Below are 19592 nucleotides of genomic sequence, written 5' to 3' on the forward strand. Positions count from 1 at the left end.
TGACTTAACATCTTGAAGGGTCCGAGTATTTTACACTTTCGAGTTGTTGGATCTCTGAATATATTCTGGGGTAATTAATTGCATATCAAGAAAATGTGTTAGACTGTGACTGCATTTAGATATCTATAAATAGATAAATCAAAGGCAAACACAGGCTAGACAGACATATGATTGAAATGCACGAAGTGCCCAGCCAGTGTTTTTCTCAAAATCCCCATTCTTTCCCCTAAACTTAAGTTCGATGACGTTTTTAAATGCAAACACAGAGAGGAAACAATAAATGAATACGATCAATTTATATTTTTTATTTTTTTTTGTTTACAGTTTTTCCACGTTCACAGATCTATGCAGTCGCCAGTTACTGTAAAATATAAAATATAATCTTAATTAAAACAATTGATCATTACGTACTTAAATAGCCCAGGAACTGCTCACAGCTTTGAGAAAATGATATTGAAGAGATATAAACAAAGACTGGAGGAAAACATGTACTTTGGCATTAACAATTAAAATCATTATTCAAGGCTAATAAAACATTTTCTTGCAAAGCCATAAATAACCCAAAACGTGACAGTAAATATATATTTTAAAATCTGGAATGCACACTTTGTAAATAGTCAGGAATTTGTCCATGTAGTTAAACAAATGGGTAATATGTCCAATGATTTTTGTTAGATGCATTATGAAATTTGTTTGTCTAATAAAAAGTGCTGAAAATTCCCTTCGGGTCAGGGGGCTATTTGCAGCAAAAATGCCAGTTATTTCAAAGCAGCTACTGCCCCTTCAGAACCTCGGTGGAGTGCAATGTACTATTCCAAAAGAAAAACAGAAAGACAGATATGAAATCCTAACCTCCTTCATATTTGGTCTGAAGTTACATCTTTAAAAAGCAGAAATGCTGTTCAGGGCTTCCAGGCTTCCAGAAAGTTCTATCAGGCCTCCAAGCCTGTCTTTGGAGTTAGGTGGTTACTCTGGTCTGACTCGCTTCTGCCGGCTCTCGTCGACCTTTTGCCCCTAAAGCAGTTTTGGTCTCTGCAGTATTGCACAGAAGTACGACATTTACCAGATCTACCAAGTGAAAATTAGTTTTTTTGCCCCCAAAACTTGCTGGAGGCTTGGCTGCAGAAGCAGTGGAAAGCCTCCATGTATCTAGTCTGTTCTCCTCTCTCTACTTGAAAAAGCAGCTGATGCTGCATTGACTGCACCAAACTATGGTTTGCACACCTACAATACATCACTGTCCCAGGAAAAGCCACAGCTAAAAGACTGTGCATGTACCTCACATTTCCATGCTATAATAATAATAATAATGTAAATGTAATACACACACACACACACACACACATACATACACACACACACAATTGCACAAGAACTTCAAGAGTCCATCCTCTCATGCCTTTCAAAGGCTTATCATTCCCGTCCATGTCTACTCCACCGTCACAGATTTGGCCAAGTTCCTGGGATAATCCACCTGAAATTGGGAAAGCAGAGTAACAAACGCAAGAATGAATCCTTGGAGAATAAAAAAATAAGGCTAGGAAGGTAAAACGTTTCAAAAAACAAAGTGCATGGCTGATACTGCAGGATACAAATGTCATGTGAATTTGCGGTATAGATTTCAAGACGTTCAACACTCGCTATCGTTTTATTACCCAAGTTTGCAATGATGGAGCCTTTGGCCCCCAGATATCGATACACTGGTGATGTTACAGGTTGGGGAAGCACGTACGTCATATCCGCGCAGCACGGCCAGGTGGAAAGACATTAGCTGCAGAGGGATGACGCTGAGGATGCCCTGCAAGCAGTCCACCGTCTGAGGCAGCTCGATAGTCTTGTACGCGCTCTTTTTCACATCCGGGTCGTCCTGACAACACAGGACGATCGGTCGCCCCTGACACAGGCAAAGGGGGAAAGAAAGGAGATTGGGGTGAGTTATCATGTGATTTCCACTGCCAGCAACCATTGGTCAAACTGGTTTAGGAGATTTGGTGTCAGGGGAACTAGGACGTCGCGTTGTCCGTATGAGTCAGTCTTGGCCAGAAATGGGATAAGCTCAAGACATGGTAACAGAGCTCTTTTCGAAAACGTGCCTGACCTAATGCATGCGTGAAAAGTGTGCCTCACCTGTCTCGCAGTGACCTGCTGCAGCGCGTTGTGACACTTGGTGTAGCAACCATCACGCACCATCACCATGATGACGGGCATGTCGTTGTCGACCAAGGCCAGCGGTCCGTGTTTCAGCTCCCCGGCCAGAATTCCCTCAGAGTGCATGTACGTGATCTCCTTGATTTTCTGCCAGCAAGACATTGAGAAGCGATCTGAAGCCAATCTAGACACAATGGCTGGTAGACCAGCATTACGCTGGTGAGTGTTCAGTTGATTTTGCCATTTGAGTTCTTGGTGAGGGAGCTGTGAGACTCACCAGCGCCCCCTCCAGGCAGGTAGCGTAGTGGAAACCTCGACCCATGACCAACAGTGACCTCTGCTGGTACAGCTCATCTGCAATGCTCTTGATCTTACTGTCCAGCTCCAGCACCTTCTTGATCAGCTCTGATGATTGGAAAGAAAACAAAATATTTATAACCTTTTAAAAGGAAAGGATGTGGAAAGAATTAGCATAGGAAAGAAGAGAAAGTGGATGGGGAGGCTACTCTATTTGCGGCTTATACTGGGTGGGTGACTGCTCAAGCCGAGGACGGATGCCCTGCTGCGTGAGAACTTCCATGCGTTTGGTTAGAAGGGGGTGACGGGAGTTTAGCCGGCCGACTGGCCCTGACCTGGCAGCATCCGCAGCCCATTGATAATTTCCAGCCTCCTCTTCTGCAGGGAGATTCTGTCCTCACTCATCATCAGCCCAAACATCACGAGGGCCACAAACTGGCTCGTGTAGGCCTGCGAAAGGCACAGCAGATAAGTCCCGCGTGTCCAAGTGAGCGATGCTGGCAGGCGTACCTCCCGAGTGCTGCCGTCCCGCGTTACCTTGGTGCTGGCCACTCCGATCTCAGGCCCCGCGTTGATGTGAACGCCGCAGTCAGTTTCTCGGGAGATGGAGCTGCCCACGGTGTTGGTCACACCCACAGTCAGCGCCCCACGCTCTTTGCAGTACCGCAAGGCCATCAGGGTGTCGGCAGTCTCTCCTGGTGGGGGGATACCGTCAGTGACTTCCCAAAGGGAACTACAGGAGCTACCACACACAAAATGTCGTACGTGGAACAACATCTGCCTAGAAGGCAAGTCTTGGTGACAGTGGTCGGGAGCTAGAACCCTGCATACCAGACTGGCTGATGAAAAAGCAGACGTCGTCCCTGAACACGGGCGTGATGCGGTCCAGGAAGTCACTGGCTAGCTCGACCATCACCGGCAGCTCCGTCAGCTCCTCCAGAATCTGTCGGGTCTGAAGGTGGAAAAAGAAGAGAAGAAATTGAATGTGGCGTAGCCGGATTGTGGATCGATTGCCAGAAGTTTATGTGAGGTCAGCTGGACAGGCGTAACTGTGTAGCCAAACTGGCTCAAAACATTTTGCTTATAAAGGAATATAGCGTGAAATGATATGAATTAACCATTGTTTTCCCAATCAAAAGTTTTGCTAAATGCATAAAATACAATCACATCTCCAGAACATCCCATCTAACTTTTAAGTTGACATGGCTGAGAAGATGACATGAGAAGCTGGGAGGTTCAGATCAGAAGCCTGGGACCCAGGCTGGTCGAGGGGCGTGTTCTCAGAATGGCTCGCTTTAACTGAAACTGCTTCTCATTGGCCACTCACCGCCACCCCGGCGTGGAAGCTCGTCCCGCAGCCAATCAGGATGAGCCGTCGGCAGCGCTTGATCTCCTTCAGGTGGTCCTTCAGCCCACCCAGCATCACTTTGGAGGGGCGTGGCAACAAAAAGACATGGTTGTGTGGTTAAAATGTCATTGAACAGAGAGCAGCAAAGCGGTTTACGTCCCAGGAGGGCCCGGCTGTAGCAAAGTACTTCACTGGAATTGCTTCAAAATCTGCACAGAAGCCTTACCCAGGAAACTACATCCATCTTCCAAAGCACTCATCGACTGAGCCTAAAGCTTATCTCAGGAAGCTTAGAAAGAAGGCTGTAGAACACCCAGGATGGGTTGCCAGTCTATCTGAAGGCGCAAAAGCATAAACACTATGGGCAATTTAGAGATGCCAGCTTACTTAACCACGTTTTTGGACTACAGGAAGATACTCACACAAACAAGCCAGGAAAAGAGGGGACCGATTCTGCATGTTTTTGAGTTTTTCTGGGTTAAGGTGACCACCGCAGGACCCCGGAGAGCCAGAACAAAATGTGAGCTCAATGATAGTGAACGATAGGGCTGAATGATATTGGAAACATTCGAATGGATATTCGAAATATCGTGATTCGTATCTTTGCGATATATGGTGATATTATTTAGGTAGAAAAGGAGTCAAACACTCGCCCAAAATAAACTACAGCCAAATACAACATGTTATTATCTAACAACAGAGACGGTCAAATAAGCTGGTGTTGTTGTCATGACACAAAGCAGTACCGGTAAATCACTTGCTTTTGCTCGATGTCGTCTCTGCGGAATCCAGAATTCTTTTGGTGACCAGTTATTGTTTGCTTTTACTAAATGTGCTAAATTTCTCACAAACACAGGGGCTGCATGGGGGTGCAGTGGTTAGCACTGTTACCTCACACCTCTGGGACCCGGGTTCAAGTCTCCGCCTGGGTTACATGTGTGTGGAGTTTGCATGTTCTCCCCATGTCGTCGTGGGGTTTCCTCCGGGTACTCCGGTTTCTCCGCACAGTCCAAAAACATGCTGAGGCTAATTGGAGTTGCTAAATTGCCGATAGGAGTACATGTATGTGTGAATGGTGTGTGAGTGTGCCCTGCGATGGGCTGGCACTGATTTTTGTACATATACTAGATAATCTTTAGAACTGCAAACCTTGTTTTGTCTCCTATGTCAGAGCAATTAATCTCAACCCAGTCTTGCAGTATGAAAATTGCATGTGCATAACATGCGATGTCGATATTAACGTCACACATCTTGCAAACCTAATGAACACCAGCATTACCTGTGTTGTTTTCAAAGCAGATCCTTCCTCTCATGGTGTTGAATATGGACTCAGGTTGCTCGAAGATCTCCTTCTGCATGAATGCCTGGTAGTTACCTGTGCATATTCAGCATGGGGGGAGTTGTTGTTATGGTATAGATATGGTCTCATACTCTTAAATTGCAGCTTAAAATGGATATCTGTACGAGATACTATTTCCTCAACTGAAATATGGTGGGACACCAACATATTTAGCAAAATGTAGGAGATGTGTGTGTCTGTGTGTGTTTGTTTAACTGAAAGTGTCTCCACAAGGAAAATAAAACCTGAAAAATACAACTTGTGAGGACATCCCCTCACACAATAATAAAAAAAAGGTCCACTTTTTAAAAAGCTGAATGTACCAAACCTTTTTTGGTAAAGTTTTGTTAGACTGTAATTAGGGGTCCATACATTCCGTCAAGTTCCCGCAATGATAGGTAAACAAACGTGTGTGTTTGTAAAAATGGTCTCAGAGGAAGTGAGTGGGTGATCATTACTGTAACAGTCTGATAGGAGAGGTTCACTGGGCATGCAGCAGGAAACCACCATGAGGCCGCAATGCCAGACTTGCCTGCCCACATATCCTGGATGAGGACCAGGTCTCATTATTCTTGAATCTGACGCTAAACAATTTTGTAGTACTACTACACTGCTACACAGTCTTTACTCGACTGCTTGCTTAGAAAGGCTGCACCCTGAAAAGGTGCGGAATCCTGTTGTCTGCATTCGCACTGTCCTGCTACAGATTCTGTTTGTGGTTCCTTGACACGGGTGAGTTGCTTGGATGAGGATCTCTGCACTGCCATGGCCACGCTGTCTGCCGTCTAACCTTTCATGATCTGCTGCAGCTCCATCTGCAGGGTCTGGATGGCCCTCACTGGTTCCTCGCCTGCCTGCCGGCTCATGCGGTACAGGAACAGTTTGCCTTCGGCCACGGCTGCGATGTCATCGTCCTCCAGGTAGATCACCTTGTTGGTGTGCTCGATGATGGCGCTGCATTGTAGGAATAAGGGGGGCGGGGGGCATTGAATGAGCCACGTAACACTGCAAACCACATCCTTAACAGGTCCTGGCTGGCAGCAATCCAGTGTAAACAGGACTTAACTCCATAGCCAATCCAGTTTGCTGAGATACAGAATAGCTAAGTCTACTTCTGCTCATTCTTGGTCATGTGATCTTCTCCTATAGGATGGGCTTGCAGGTGTAACAGCAGTGATAGGCAGTACCCCGTTACTCAAAAACAGCCCGAAGGGTTCCTGGTCAGACAGGACACCCAGCTGTCTGTGTGGAAGTCCTGAAGCTAGACTGAAGAAAAGCCCTGGAGCCTCCATATTTATTTCTGGGATCATGAAAGTTCAATAAGAATGGGAAGGAGTGAGAATGGTGTTTTCTGAGCTCCATTGTGCATAGTCTGACTCCAGCCACCAGGGGGTGCTGCAGAGACAATCTGGATATTCACTTTCATCCAAACCTCCGTCTTCATCTTTCTGTGCAGTCCTCTCTTTATGCTTTAATCCATGGTAAGTGTGTTTTTACAATGTCTGCACTGGATATTATAGGAAAAGTAAACAACTGCCATATTTGTAATCTCAAATAATACTCAACAAGGGATCAAAATGCACCACGAATATAGTAAGTCATGACCTGCCATCCTGCTTACCTTGCATCAGAGGCGAAGAAATACTCCACAGCTTTCCCGTCTCCAACCGAGTGCAGGCCACAGGAACTGTCTGACCGGTTCCGCTGGTTCTTCATCTGGACTTCATCTTTCAGGTGGCCTGAAACACCAGCAGTCACTACATGAGAAAACGAGAGTCCACATCCGACTGGGTGACTGCATGACTTACCACTCCCCTGAGCTAGCCATTACACGCGATGCTACAATATACCACCTACTCCATGGATTACGGCATCAGCCTCTATCACCGTTGACGTGAGAAACAGGTTAAGCAGGAGCTTAGTCTTATCTTGTAGGATCATTAAATGAAGATGAGCTGGACAAACCCTTATTACCTACTGGAACCAAACGGCCTTTTACGACCCCTTGGACCTTACCCTATAGTATACCCAGTACGCTGCTTTTAGGCCGCTATCCATTAGCTTTTCAAGGTGTTTTCCCCCTGTGTCTCTTTCCTTGTTGTCATCTCTGGACTTTATACCTGCCCGATTCTTCTTAGGCTAACTGCCCGTCAACAATGAAATTCAAACAGATAAGGTCCCTAAATCAGGGCCATAAAGATCCTACAACTATATAATCCCTATGAAGGGCAATGAGAGACTTACAACTTTCCCCTTATGGGACAGGCAGAGCAGAAGGCATTTCATGTTGCTACCTCTGCAACTAATCCTATGAATGCTGCGTGGCAGGTATTGCCTGTGGGGGATGCACTAGCTTTGATGACCGTCATGTAAGCCCTAAGGGAGAACCAGTGATATAGTCACAGGCAGGTTTGTGGTACCAAGCTCTTCCCTCCGTGTGTTGAATAAACATTGACTCTTACCTTTCCCATACATTAAGAATTGCAGCTGAACATGACTACTCCCTGGTTAATTTTGAAAACACCCTTGATTCAGATGGAAATGAAGACTTAAAAGTAGAGTAATCGTTTTGAGAAACCGGGCTTTTTCATAGCAAGCGCACTTGGAGCTTTCCGCAAGAACAATGGACCATATTCTTATACCTGAACTAGGCTGTACATTACTTTCTGGGCAGCCATCGCATGTAAGAGATTATACTGAGTGATTATGCGCCACCGCTCCTTAGAGAGACCCAGGGTCATTCGATCTGATTTCAGGCAACATCCCAAGCGTGACAATGCATGACTGGCTGTAAAAGAATTCATGTAGACCCTCCCTCTGAGAAGATCTCACAGTGTATGGGAAGCAGCAGGGAGATGGAGCACAAAGGGGCTGAATCGGGCAAGACAATGAGGTGCAGAGAAAGGAAGAGCACAAAGAATGCTGCCTGAGAGAACTAGTTAGGGCAGGTAACCCTGCGACACACCTTGTGGCTCTGTCGCCCCCTGGCCCTCGGGGAAGGAATGGTTTTTGACAGCTTCATCATGCAGAACAGGGTGATGTGGGGCTACAGAGAACACACACACATACACATACACACAAACACACACACACACACACATATAAACAGGTTAGTTTCTCAGCTGGGTAGGCAGGATCAGTTAGACAGCACAAGGTATTGCTAGTGTAGTTAGCACTGAGTTAGTCTACACAAGGTCAGGTGAGACCTATAAGGGTTAATGTGCAAATAGGTCAGTCCTTACCGGTGTTGTACTGAATGGGAATGTGTTCAGTAGACAGTTCGTATTCACTCCGTACACCAATCAACAGAGGACTTCCACGCCTAGGACACAGAACGTGAGAGAAAAGGAAAGATTTTAAGCAATTCAGACCAGAACAAGCCCGCCGAGAGACTGTCAGAGGTGCGGCAGAGTCGGCACTGCGAATTCCTGTTAACGTAGCAGCGTTGTTTGGCTGGAGAATGGGCATGCGGTGCCGTGGTGTAGTGGGTGGTCCCCTACTCGCTGTGCTCCCCAATGCTTCCAGCCTTTCAACTTAGAACTGGGTTGGAAAAACGTGTTTCTCTTGCATTTCACTTAAGCTGTTAATACCTCTTCTGAATTACACTTTGGAGCAGCAGCAGGATAGTGTAACACTTTGGGGTAGGGTCTTAAATCCTGAGGGTCGTCTGTTCAAATCCCAGGAAGGCCTTGAACATGCGACATACTTAACCTGTGTTGCTCCAGTGAAATATTAGGCGGCACAAATGAAAGTTATCTTGGATAGAAGGCTTGAGTGAAGTTACCATAGTTTACCTGTTTATTTGCGCAATTCCCATGAGAGTCAGCCCCCCGCCCCCCCCAGAATGTGCCTAGTTACCCTGCTCTCTTTCACCTACTGCTAGCTCTGCCCATTTTGCTTATTTCCCAAGCGTCTCTGTGGTCCGGAACACATGCACTGGGATTCTGGGATCTTGCTAGTAAACGGAACACGCAATCACAAGTGCTCCCCATAAAGACTCCCCATAAATGTCTTTCGCCAATCTGGCCCAAGGTCACGCAATGGAGGATAAACCAATACGAGCGATCTGGGGGGAGCGGCCACTGATTATCACCGCCTGCTTCGCCGCTCCAGAAATGGCTGACACAGGGCCAGCCATGCCGGGGGCCAAGAGAGTACCGGCTTTGCAGCTTAATTGTAACCAGCCCTCTGCCACAAAAGATGAAGAACCAACACAAGTCACAAGCCACGGGTAACCCAGCACAGTATACCTCATATCAAAGCAAAGTTCCACATTCACAGCAGGGTGTACGGGGTCTGGTCATCCATTAGTCAGTCATCCCCTTTCAGTCATCCCCAACTTTAATCTGAACACCGAAGTCCTGGCCGTATTGCTGAAAAGCCAGACCTGATATACCTGTAACCATGACCAAGATAACTGATACACTACAACCATCAGCAGGCAAAGCAGAATGAAACTGGACAATTGTGATGTGTTATTGCACTTCACTGTTAGTTAAATCATCGAATCATCTCCTGATCAAATCATTTCAAAGCTGCGGTACCACCAGCGACAGGATCCATTGGCTCCATAACAAGAGCCATACGTGACATTGGAGTTCTTGAACAGCAACCCTGTGTTAATCGATCACTCTAGGCAACACTTTTTCACGGAAAGCGTCACAGTCACGGATTACAAGAACACACTTTTACTGGCTTGCGTAGCTGGGCGGTCCGAGGTTGCAACAAGGGAGCCCATTCCTGGAAGTCGACTCTGTAATCCTTATGTCATGTTCTGGCTCATTGTGTGCTTGGGGGACAGGCGTTCACACTAAGCTCAGCCCATGTGTCTTGTTGGTCTGGGAGAACCATGCCTATCAGTGACCTGCTGTCTCCAAACAGTGTACAAAAAAATGTAGTACAATTTTACACCTACCTGGTGACCACAGCCTCGCCTGGGAAGTGTGAGCTCTTGAACGCCAACGCAAAGGCCCCCTCCTAATAGAGGAAAAGAGGCGGAAGAAAGAAAACTCATTACTCTGTCTCCAGACTCAAGTGATACTATGGTGAGAGGAAAAAGTGACTTACATCGAACTAGGCACCAAAATGGTGTCTTATTTTTAACTTTGCCCACCCTTTCCGTGCCCCCTCAGCTAGTCGGGGGGGGGGGGGCGGGGGTGTAAGGGGAGGTGGAACTGGCAATGGGGTGGAGATGAGAGGAAGAAAAAGACCCCTATTGTGGTGTTTCCACTCTGAATGTTGTGTGCTGACGGACCCCTCAGCTGGGGTCGGGGAGGGAGGGGGGACATTAAGCCTCTGTGCCTGTTTCTCATTAGCGCAGCCTGAGACAATCCATTTGCGCCACCCCCACCCCCCGACACACACACACACACACATTACAGCTTGAGTGGGCGGGTTCCCATGTGTTTTTCTTTTGGGTGACGGCGAGATTACTACGTGATAAAGTCAACTCAAGGAAGACGTAAAAAGTGTAGGGGGGAGAAATCTGTGTTTTTACTGCTGCTGACGAAAATCCTCTGAAGGTCTGGGTGAAAGGAGCGACAAAGAATGTTGGGGTGGTTGCTACGAGGACTGTTTTGACGTTACGCAAGGCGCTCTGGTGGGGTGGAAAATGACGTTAAGGCTGGATAGGATATGGAGACGGGCTGTTCTGATGTCAGTAAGCAGGAGTTCATTCGTTGCTCGCCAGCTGATTTCATTCTCACTCTAAGCCTGTGACGCCCTGCATCCTGCATTCCAATGCGAGCCACAGGGCTCTCAATCACATAATGCCTGTTTCCTCACTGTTAATCTTACTGCTATCTCTCACTGTTTTGTCAATGGCAACTAAGCTCTATACTCACCAGTAATCTAATCTGGACTCTTGACACTCCATTGCTGGGGTGACATATTGTTTATTTAACCATAATTGCTCACCCAAAATGGAACAGATTACTATGACTATACACGTCTTGTACGTATCCAAGGGGAGTAGGATGACATGCACTTTGAACAAAGTGGCCTCTTCTTTAATTAAAACCAACTATACTGTCAAGAATACGTTTCTGTTCCCTCAGTATTAGGAATAATACATCAGGAATGTATTAGGAATAAACGTATTAGGAATAAATTATCCAGAAGTATAGAAGAAATTCTTTGATCTCCCCCAATAAAATCTATAAGATTTATTTCAGATTGCCTGATAATGATGTCCCTTAAAAATACTGTATATGTTATGCAATTTAAATCCAAAGTGGGTATCTTCTATATCCTGGATCCCTATGAATCCTTGCCACAGTGGAAAGGGGGGGATAATGCTGATGATGGTGAAATGGTCATTTGGACTCTTGAGGAACTGTCGGCTATAAGCGCATGCGGTCACATAGCGCAGCAGTAAACACTCATTTTACTACTTACCCAAAAATAACTGGGTGCTATTTGAAGTGGATCCCTAGTGCCGCGACAGGAACAACACAAGATGATCAATTGTCACTGAGTGTCACTTTTAATGATACCACTGCTGTCTGCTAGAGAACTGCTTTTATAGGCTGAGGAAATGCATTTAAAAGTATCATATTAAGTTTCACTTGGCATGCAGCTCATGGTGTTCCCTGCCCAGTGCTGGCTTCTCTGTACTGCACAGATGAATGAAGAAGGAAAATAACTGGTAAATTGACAAACAAAAGGTTAAGTAGGAGAAGACTTACTTTTTTCCCACTGGAAAAGTATCACGGGAAAAACTTCTTTTGCGGTAGATAAGAATCAGGATCAGAGGAGTTCATTTTAAAAAATCTTAAACCTGCACATAAACGTCCTGTGTAATGTACCTGTGACTGGTAACAAGCTTAATTTTTAAACTTGGAACTTCTAGAAAGGAAATTAAACATATTTTTCTATGCTACAAGGAAGTCAAGCAAGCAAGGCAAAAGTTTTCCCCAAACCCAGGGTTTACCCCCCAAACGTTTCCAAGGCTCCTACCAGCTGCTGAATGACGCGCTCCACGAGCATGGAAAAGGACACGTCTTCGCTCTCTCGGTTGTCATAAATGTACTTGATGAGCTTGGGGATGACCTCAGTGTCAGTCTCCGACTCAAACTCGTAGCCCTTCAAAATCTAGAAGATGACCGTAGGAGAGGAAGAGCCAAAGCAAAATGGAACACTAAGCGAGGGAAGGACTTCAATTCTACCTCTGCAGCATGATGGAAATATGGACCGATCGATGTAACCACATAAAATGTAGAGAGTTTCTGCAAATTATGTGATGCCTAGTAATGCATTCTGCTTAACAAACCCTGCTTTGGTTCTGTGGTTCAAAACCACAGCTGCCTACAAGTTACTAACCAACAACAGGCCCTAATAAGCTGTATCATTGTTTCAGACTGTACAGGGTGCTGTAATTGTTGTCTAGTGCAGTGTTTCCTAACCCAGTCCTCAAGGACCCCCAGGCAGTGCAGTTTTTTGTTCTCTTCCAGTTCCCAGCCAATAAAGAACAGCAAATACTGCCTGGGGGTGTTCCTGAAGGCTGGACTGGGAAACACTGGTCTAGTGAATTATGGCCCAGTACAGCATGTAGGTATATCTAATGGTAAGCATGAGAAACCATAAGTGTTGTTTTAGGTTCGTTCCCCGTAGATTCATACATTGCATAGCAACATTACAACTGGTAATATCGACCTATAGCCAGTGTTGGGCATTTCAGATCCAGTAGTTCCAGACCAGGATTTTGTTTCTTCCGACCAGTTGTGCATAAATAGTCAGTCATAGAGGACTCAGCTGATTGGTAGAAATAAAACCTGGGTCTAGATTTGTAGGTTCTGGGCCTGAAATGCCCAACACTAATTAATTACCAAGAATGTTGCTGGCTAACTGTAACTGTTCTCACTCTAATGGCAAGATCAGTGTACCCACAATTTGTACCAGGAGACACATTCACTGGTTCCAGATCACTGCATTTCTAACAACTGTTGTCTTAAGACGGGAGACTCATTTCTTACCAAGTACTTCTTCAACTCCTTGTAGTTGGTGATGATGCCGTTGTGAATCACGACAAATTCTGCAGCACAAGGAAAGAGGAGAGAGGAGAGGTCACATGTCTCCGGATCGGCATGCTGATTGGTGGCCAAGATGTCACGGCCATGCTTTGTACCAGGTAACCCAAGGCTGTCCCAGAGTAGGACGACTAGTATCACACCACTGTTGCCACAGAGATGCATGATTAACAAGGTTCACACAGCTTAGATGCGTAATGTAACACCCAAAAATAGCTCAATGAAAATCTATCATTTACGACTTGGCAATAGTAATTCTTACAAAAAGTAATCCTTACACATGCTCTGAGAACTATGGGATGCACTAGCACCATGATAGTCATGAACTGAGCCAATGGGAATTCAGTTTGACTCAAACATTTCATCCTATATGGTCAGATGCTAACCCTATAACAACGGCGGTCGAAAATAGGCAGAAATAATAATTCTTCAACGCGATGAATCCAGATCGTTTTCATCTTGGCTGGCTTCCCTAATCTCTTTATTTCTTCATTTTCTTTTTTGTTTCTCTTTCAGAACGTCATTTTCAGTCAAAGGAAAAACCGTGAGTAAACGTCCAAAGGTTAAGCACCCTTAAAAGCAACGTCAACATGTCTGAGTTTCACAAGCCGGTATGAAATCTTTACAGCAGGGAAAACAATACAAGGGACACGCCTCTGCTTACATCACACCGTCATGGTAACACACCTGTAAAGGTCACAATCACAGCTCGTAAATGCATGGAACTCAAGTCAATAGAAGTGGCGTTGAGGCTGTGTTATGCACCAACAACACCCCGTGTAGAACACCCATGTACACCTAACTGAAGACAGTGAATAAGTGCAAGCTCAGCATACAGAATGACAACAACTAGTCATGTAAGAGGAGACTGTTTCTTTTTTCTTTAATGACACTTTATTGAAATTCTCCTCTTGCCTACCCCATCTCACTCTCCCTAACATACTAACACATATGTAGATTAGAGCAAGTTTGGCAGTGAAGGGCAGCCACCTGCAGATGCACCAATGGAACTGGGATTTGCTCAAGGGCTGAGAGATGTGACTATTATGGCGAGGCCAGGATTGAACCATGCAACCTTCTGATTACAGGCACAGAGGCTTAACCTGCACGATGCCCCTTTCATTCTCAGACTGAGGTGACTAGGAATACAAATGAACGTAGACATGATCAACCTTGATGAAAACTTCAGCACAGGAACTGATTCAAGCAAGTACCTGGGTCGTAGACTGCATCTAAATTTTTAGTAGTTTTGTAGTAACACAATCCTTGGATCCTCCACATTTTTGCTTCCTTCCAGCTCCCTTCCAGACAGCCCACATTTTTGCTCCGGGAGCTGGGAGGGAGCAAAAACATAGACTGTCTGGGGGTCCCCGAGGACTGGGTTAGGGAACACTGGAATAGATTAGCACTTAGTAGTTCCGCAATACTATTTTTGATGTATCTTCAGTTTCTGTGGTGAAGACTAGCACAACGTGGTGCACTGTGTTAGCTATGCCATTACCGTTATTTTTGTCGGAGCGATGCGGGTGACTGTTGACGGCATTGGGCTCTCCGTGCGTAGCCCAGCGCGTGTGAGCGATGCCGAAGTGAGTCTCTATCTCCTCGTCCAGTTTCATCTGGTCTTTTTCTAAGGACAAGGAAACGACAGGGAGGGTCACAACTCAGCAACCGTTTGATTATAGAACCTCAAACAGCATTCGAAATTCTGCCAGGTAGGACTAGCTCGATTTTTGACCCTTCCTGTGGGTGTGTGGCATCTGTGACGTATAAAGAAACAGAGTGACTTACTGTAGAGTTCTTCATCCAAGGACTTAACTTTGCCTCTCTTCTTGATGATGCAGATATTTTTTTCATCTTTCAGGCCATTTTTGGGACCGTCTACAGCAACGCCTGACAAGAATGGAGCACAAGCCACCAAATATGAAGGACATGAGGCATAACGTTTTAATTAAACAACTTAAAATTCAACCTGTATTTTTTCCAATAGATTTTATTTAGTCAAACATCATACACAACAGGAAATAAACATCTATTAGGTTAAACTCCCAAATCTGTGGCTTCCACATAAACCACCCACATCTGTAACTCCCGCATATTTGGTTTTTAGTTAAACTTGTTAGTGCAGGAATGTGGTATATGACTCTAAATCCAATGAATGACTGTCTGCTGGATGCAGAGCATAGGGGCTCGACTGACTCAATACGCTGCAGATATCGCCATTTTGCCTGCAGGCGTCCAACATTAGGGAAACAACCTCTTTGTCTCAAGTGTTGACAATGAAAAAAAGCCATGGATTGACTTACAGTGGGCGGCTCGAGCCTGTATATCTGTGTTAACCAGCTCCGTGTCACACCCAACAGTACACGTTAGCATTAAACATGGTCGTGCATTTCACTTCCAAGGCATATTCACATGAGCCGGTTTTGACACCATAACTCACGACTGACTGGATACCTGTACTTATAATTGTGTTAAGTACAATATAATTACGTACAAAAGTAAAGCTGGCAAAGCATAAAGTCAGTATAATTCAGTGCAATCTAAAAATAACAAAAAGTGCTCCTCTGACAGATTTTAAGAACACCTTCTCGAATATAACCTGCGCAGGCATGACCTGTTAGAAAGTGGGAAATAAAGGCTCTGAATTCAGAATTACTTGCTGTGACACAATGTCTGGCTGAGAAAGGAACCGGCGAGGCTCACAGCACAGGCTCAAAGAAATCGTTAAAAAAAAACTAAGGCGGAGAGCCTTCAGCCCTACCTGCTGAATCATAACCTCTGTATTCCAGTCTCTGTAGTCCTTTGACGAGGGTCTCAAATATCTCCCTCCTTGTCTTGGGCACACAGTGATTCAGGTAGGCAAAAATCCCTGCAAGGGACAAGTAAGAAAGCTCACGTTTATTCTCATTTTCTTCACATTGTTTTTCGAGTAATTCCTGCAATTAGTATAATGTTACAAACTTACTTATAAGATAAACATCCTCTAGAGAATGTGACACCAAAAAACAGAGTTTTCTACAGCTTGTGGGGAAATTAATTCAAGGGTTTTAATGTTGAAAGTCCTCGTTGTGCTGTATGTTGAAGGTTAGGAGCTTTTTCGCATAGTGTTCTCCTTATAGAAAACAATTGTGCAGTTTGTTTGCAATCAGCATGTTAAACTGACAGATGAATGAGGTTTACACTCCCCATGTGCATACTTGCATACTTCTTATTGACTATACTAGGCCCTATGAATGACTCAGTCCTAAATAAGAACTCCTGCTGTGAAATACCACAGTTCATACTGAAAGCAGCTAAAAGTGATGTTAGCTATAGAGGGCCTCAACTACATTTTGAATGGATTAAATTTAAATCTTCAACATTCTGAAAATCATTTGACTTTAGTGAATCAATAGGAGGATCTACCAATAGGGTCTCATCAACAGATTCCAGAGTACACAGTCAGCAATATGTACTCTACAGGTTTGTCAAATAAGCGTTGTTGTAGTCTTAACATTAAAATCTCATAGCTTTTTACTAATTAGGCACAGTCGCCTGTAATTGCAGCACTATGCTTTGACAGGCTCGGTTTTTGACCACGGAAAGTTTGCCAAGGAATCGCAGAGTTTTGGCTTGGCACAGGCGGCCATTGAGAAGCGGCACTGAGGGCGCAGTGTTTTCTGTAAGGTCCGCTTCATGTTTACCACGCAGCCGGTCATCGCATCGTCTAAGCGGAGATCAGAGGGCGACCTGCCCCATCGGTGTAAGTGGCCAGCAAATCCGATCTTAGCGAGTCTTTTTTTTATCCCGAAGATAGTATGCAGCTTGCTGAAAAATGCACTTTGCCGAAGAGAATCCATAGTCTAAATATTTTTCCAAAGCTTTGCTTTATTTAGTCCAAAATCTGGACAAAATTTCAGCCGCGATGAGAAAGTCTCGCCAGCGAAGAATAATCGCATGTGTATTACTTGCCATGTGAACAATGCTACGAAATTAATGTATATGTGACATTTTTGTTCACTTATTTGGTAGTTAAATCTGGCAATTTACTTCAATCGTCTCGTGGTCAGTTCCATCCACTGACCATAGCTCATATCGGTTTCTGTAGTCGTTAATACAAGTACTGTATTGTGAATCAGGACTGACACGTTGGTTCCTCAGCAGTCCGACATCAGCTTTGCGAGAAAAGTTACGACTACAGTACATTTATTTATTCGAAAAATAATTGCTTGGAAATCCTATGTTAGTCCTATGTTAGTCAAATTCCTTTTCCAATTTACCACGTAATAATTATTTTTTAAAAAATAAACAGATCTTTAAACTTCAAAAAGTCTGCACAAATAACGCTGCAACACCAGTAAAACTTGCTGGGTTACTAACGATCTGCTACATTATCTGAAAATAAGATCCGAAGTAAAAATGTTTTAATGTCTTACCGCACATTGTTCGTTCGGCTCTTCGAAATGCAAACTGGTCTGAAAGTGGGGAAACGTCTCGTGGATGATAATGGGACCTCCACTTCACACCAGAGTAATGATCCTCTCACTCTCGCTGCTTATTTAAAGTGCGTCCCGGCGGAGCAGCGCTCCACCCCCGGCTCTAGCAGCAACCCAACACCAGCCCACACCGCGCGCCTCTGCTCGCAGAGGACGCTTAATATTCTTAGGGGTGTTGTTTCGACAGAACCCTGTAGAGGGCACAATGTCTGCCAAGGCCTCGAAGGCTCCAGGAATGTTTTCGACGTGACGTTTTTGCGTTATTACTAAGAGAATGAAGTATTTGCTACCCATTTTAGAGACACACAGCCATTGGCTCTCAAATCATTATAATTATATATAATATCATATAATAATAACAATAATAATACTATGTTGATATTATTAAATTATATTATTGTATTATATTATTATTATTATCATCATCATCATCATCATCGTTGTTGTTGTTATTGTTGTTTTATATATTTCATTGTACATTTTTTTAGATGAATGCCCTCTGGAATTGGTACTTTCTTTTAAGACCTACTGTACAAACAAAGCATTTTCTTCGGTTGAACGGTTGAAAGCTCAACACCATTACAATAACTATATCCTGAATTTGAAGGTATTTTATTGCATACTTTTAAAAACGAAGTCATCTGGAAGTACGAGTACATGCAGAACGATACGCTGCAATGATTAATTTGTATAATATAAACATGTGGCACATAAAAAAACAATATTTCATAGAAAAACATATTGACATTGATAAGATAATGCTCTGTCAACATGGAATACCGCAAATAGCGCACTTTCAGACCGAAGTTCCTAGTCCTGGTTCCTGCTTCCTGGGTGGTCTCGAACAGGGACTTTTGCAGCTCCCAGCCGCTTTTATGTGTCGCTTCCACACTGTAGAACAAAAAATGCAAGGGGCCATTATAGATACTTTCACACTGCAGGAACTTTTTCCTGCAACAAGAACCAGGAAATTGGGACCGGCGTAAAGTTAGTTTGATATTCAACATTCGTTTGACATTCAAAATGCAAACTTATTATGTGCTTCAAGCATTTCAGTGAATTTTGTAATTATGTCAAACCGCCTGTGCAACGTCGAGAATAACGTTATTCGTGTATTACAAGACTTGGTTTTTGAAATATTCATAGTGATTTTTTTACAAATAAAAATGACGTATACATGTACATAAATTTAGCTATTACGCTCCCGCACCATTTGACCTTGTGATGTCAAACCAAGTGTGCAGGAGAAAGAATAATGTGCTTCATGTGTCACAAGGCGTGTTTTTGAAATATTCCTCTTGAAAAGTTTTTTTGCAACTAAATATGACGCATACATGCACATAAAGCTATTATGCTCTTGCACCATGTGACCTTGTGATCTCAAACCAACTGTGCAGCAGAGAGAATAATGCGCCTCGTGTCACAAGGCTTGTTTTTGAAATATTCCACCTGACTGCACTGTTACATTAGAGATGCATTATGGTAAATGTTTTACACTTATTTCAAATGGAACATTTCACATATTTGAACCACGCTAAAAACGTACAAATTAGCTTAAAGATAGCCCTTACAAAACGGTAATCCGTCATTAATTCTCATGCAAAATGTATCAGAGCTCTATCCTCATTGCTCTACCACTGTCCTGGCGTCCTGGTGCTTGTTGGAAGGAAATAGACAGTACCTCACAAAAGTGAGTGCACCCCTCACATTTTTATAAATATTTTATTAAATCTTTTCATGGGACAAAACTGAAGATATGACACTTTGATACAATGTAAAGAAGCCAGTGTACAGCTTGTATAACAATGTAAATTTACCGTCCCCTCAAAATAACTAAACACACAGCAATTAATGTCTAAACCGCTGGCAATAAAAGTGAGTACATCCCTAAGCGAAAATTGTGCACAAAGTGTCAATATTTTGTGTTGTCCAGCACTGCCTTAACTCTCTTGGGCATA

General features: G+C 44.1%; 1 protein-coding gene across 2 annotated transcripts; it reads right to left on the reverse strand.

Moving 5' to 3' along the window:
- Positions 1–285: 285 nt before the first annotated feature.
- Positions 286–17728, reverse strand: gfpt2 (glutamine-fructose-6-phosphate transaminase 2). 2 transcript variants are annotated; one of them, XM_049027669.1, is made up of 20 exons: positions 17575–17728; positions 15921–16028; positions 14948–15049; positions 14661–14786; positions 13106–13164; positions 12090–12224; positions 10048–10109; positions 8375–8454; positions 8098–8178; positions 6754–6871; positions 5923–6086; positions 5073–5168; positions 3773–3870; positions 3277–3397; positions 2983–3140; positions 2781–2895; positions 2426–2553; positions 2128–2295; positions 1733–1894; positions 286–1474 (listed from the first exon to the last, which is right to left on the reverse strand). In XM_049027669.1, exons 1-20 carry the CDS (start codon positions 17579–17581, stop codon positions 1430–1432), a joined length of 2133 nt encoding a protein of 710 aa, XP_048883626.1. In that variant the 5' UTR covers positions 17582–17728; the 3' UTR covers positions 286–1429. The 2 variants fall into 2 exon arrangements, with proteins under 2 accessions (XP_048883626.1, XP_048883627.1); XM_049027670.1 differs by lacking the exon at positions 8098–8178.
- Between the last annotated feature and the right edge of the window lie 1864 nt (positions 17729–19592).

This window comes from Brienomyrus brachyistius, chromosome 10, assembly GCF_023856365.1.
Source record: "Brienomyrus brachyistius isolate T26 chromosome 10, BBRACH_0.4, whole genome shotgun sequence".
In the NCBI taxonomy this organism is placed as follows: domain Eukaryota; kingdom Metazoa; phylum Chordata; class Actinopteri; order Osteoglossiformes; family Mormyridae; genus Brienomyrus; species Brienomyrus brachyistius.

Bases quoted from the DNA above. Each gene is read 5' to 3' on its own strand.
- gfpt2 (XM_049027669.1), bottom strand. The intron at 14,787-14,947 runs GTAAGTCACTCT...CCTTGTCCTTAG, and splicing joins CTTGGATGAAGAACTCTACA to AAAAAGACCAGATGAAACTG. The intron at 2,896-2,982 runs GTAACGCGGGAC...TGCCTTTCGCAG, and splicing joins TCGGAGTGGCCAGCACCAAG to GCCTACACGAGCCAGTTTGT.